This window comes from Corticium candelabrum, chromosome 17 (genome assembly GCF_963422355.1).
Source record: "Corticium candelabrum chromosome 17, ooCorCand1.1, whole genome shotgun sequence".
NCBI classification, from domain to species: domain Eukaryota; kingdom Metazoa; phylum Porifera; class Homoscleromorpha; order Homosclerophorida; family Plakinidae; genus Corticium; species Corticium candelabrum.
The window spans coordinates 5319160-5321659 of NC_085101.1; the positions used below are offsets into that span (position 1 = coordinate 5319160).

The 2500-nt window shown below is 43.0% G+C and overlaps 2 protein-coding genes across 2 annotated transcripts in view; both read right to left on the minus strand.

The window, feature by feature from the left end:
• Nucleotides 1-436, minus strand: part of LOC134192955 (protein O-mannosyl-transferase TMTC1-like) — a 13420-nt gene extending 12984 nt beyond the window's left edge. The window contains exon 1 of the mRNA XM_062661711.1: nucleotides 6-436. Coding sequence (XP_062517695.1) covers nucleotides 6-434 — 429 coding nt within the window. The 5' untranslated portion in view covers nucleotides 435-436. The remainder of the gene's footprint in view (nucleotides 1-5) is intronic.
• Nucleotides 437-702: 266 nt separating this feature from the next.
• LOC134192774 (hypoxanthine-guanine phosphoribosyltransferase-like) overlaps nucleotides 703-2500 on the minus strand; it is a 4332-nt gene continuing 2534 nt past the window's right edge. The window contains exons 8-11 of the mRNA XM_062661526.1: nucleotides 1685-1731; nucleotides 1580-1626; nucleotides 1092-1121; nucleotides 703-999 (exon numbers count right to left, since the gene is read on the minus strand). Coding sequence (XP_062517510.1) covers nucleotides 949-999; nucleotides 1092-1121; nucleotides 1580-1626; nucleotides 1685-1731 — 175 coding nt within the window. The 3' untranslated portion in view covers nucleotides 703-948. The remainder of the gene's footprint in view (nucleotides 1000-1091; nucleotides 1122-1579; nucleotides 1627-1684; nucleotides 1732-2500) is intronic.

The window sequence follows — 2500 nt, forward strand, 5'->3', positions numbered from 1 at the left end:
TTTACCGCCTCTGTGTGAACCGGGTGTGCTGCAAACATCAAGCTGGTCAAGACAGACAAATACCATTCTCCACACACAAACACGTGTCGCGTACAGATGTGAAGTATGAGCACACACACAGCACTGTGCAACAAAACGTTGACGAAATGATATCCCCACGGCTCCAGCTCGTGCAGCCAGTAGTTGAGACGGAAAGTTAACATACACAGAGGTCGGTATGACTTGTGGCTCGTGTTGCTCGACATCGCTGTTCCCCAGAAATCGTTGAGAAAGAGTTGAGAGGCGCTGGTGGATGGACGCACGTCTTCGTTGTCGATAATGGCGAAGACATCGTCGTGAACCAGATCTCCAGATAGACTGTTAATGTAGCAAGCTGTACTCCAGAGTAAAACTAAGATTGAAGAAGAAATGAAAGAAATAGAATGCGCGCCCATTTTAAAAGCCTCGGATTTCCAAACTGTCATAGGTAAGACTGACGCGGCGGGCGAGTGGTAAGGTCTGGCTACGCAAGGCCATGCCACAGAATGTGTGTCTGTTTGTGTGTGTGTCTGTTTGTGTATGTGTGTGTGTGTGTGTGTGTTTGTGTGTTTGTGTGTGTGAGTGTGTGTGTGTGTGTCTGTTGTGTGTGTGTGTGTGTGTGTGTGTGTGTGTGTGTGTGTGTGTGTGTGTGTGTGTGTGTGTACGACTCGAGGCATGTGCACACTTTCATATTTCTATTAAACATCAACGTTCACACAAGATTTCAATACCCAAATTCGCTGTACACACATGTACACTACAACAACTAGGTATACAAAATCACTACCAAATTAAAGTACCAATTGCAAGCTTCACACATAAATTAGAATCACTGCAAACACCATACACTCGAAACAAATCTTTCGAGATTTGCACTTCAGTTCACGCAACATCTAGTATCGATATCTGACTGTGGTATGTTGAGACATCTCATTTGACTTCATATTTCTTCTTTCCTGCCTCATTAATGAGACACACGTGCTACATAGATACAAACGCAAACGACACTGTGACAAACAGCGTGACAAACAGCGTGACTAACGCAGCAGCTAGTAAAGCTACAACATTCTTACCGTCAGATCTCTGAAGTATTCATTGTAATCCTAACATATCAATCAATAAGTTTGATAAATTTGCTGATTTGTATGTTTAGATCTGTTGTGAGGTCTAGATTCACTAGTCCCTAGCCTCGCGTAGCCAGACCCTGTTCTATCACGCCAGTATGGAAAGAGGTCTGGCTATGCAAGGCTACATCCCTATTAGCCTCGTACCCAGGTCCTCCTGCGCACCCGGAGAACAGGTGTGTGTGTGTGTGTGTGTGTGTGTGTGTGTGTGTGTGTGTGTGTGTGTGTGTGTGTGTGTGTGTGTGTGTGTGTGTGTGTGTGTCCCCGGTACACAACGCATAGTCTCCGGGCGCGCAAGAGGGCCTGGGTACGAGGCTACATCCCTATATATGGCTCTGATCCCCCTTACAAAGTGAAAAGTCTTTCACCTCGGAGGGAAAGTGGCCGGCTTAACCCTTGAGTCTACATGCAAGGTGAGTGTCAACACTTAGTCTTACCAAAGCATAGCCAACAACGAACTTATCCGGGACTTCAAAACCAATATCTGCAACAGATTGGTGTGACGTCGGGCATCACAGTATGACTTATGTGTATAATCTTACAGTCTGGACGATAGCCTGTAGACAAACTCGTTCTCTTCACTAGCAGACTAGAAAAATGTTACAGTTAATAACAAATATACCTTGCCATATACGTACACACACACACACACACACACACACACACACACACACACACACACACACACACACACACACATACACACACACACACACTCACTCACACACACATGCAAACACACACACACACACACACACACACACACACACACACACACACACACACACACACAATGCACGCACACACACACACGCTCACACGCACAAACACACACACTCATGTTTGTTGCACAAAATATAACTATTACAACAATTTATATATTTGTTTCTTAATAGAATTAATAATCTAAGTATAGCCATAAATGTATTATTTATGTGTCTGTATTGTGTGCTTTCTTGTCTGTCCATCTGTGTCTGCCTGTCTTACTGTCTTATAAATTAAGTCTAGAGTATGGTATAGATAGATGATGGTCCATAGAAGGAACTGGTTTTATGGCAGCAAGTGTACCTTGTGATTAGTAGCAATAAAATTTAAGATTTATGACAATAAAATAAATAACCTGTCTATCTGTCTGTATGTATGTATGTATGTATGTCCATAACAATCTGTCCGTCTGTCTGTCTATCTGTCTGTCAATACACAATCTGCCTGTCTGTCTGTCCATCTGTATGTCTGTCTGTCAATACATACACTCCAAACATCAAACTATCAGAAAAAGGCAAAAAAGTAAAGTTCGCAAGCTACATGAAAATACACATTTGTGTACACATAGCAGCTAAAAATTATGCTACACGTAC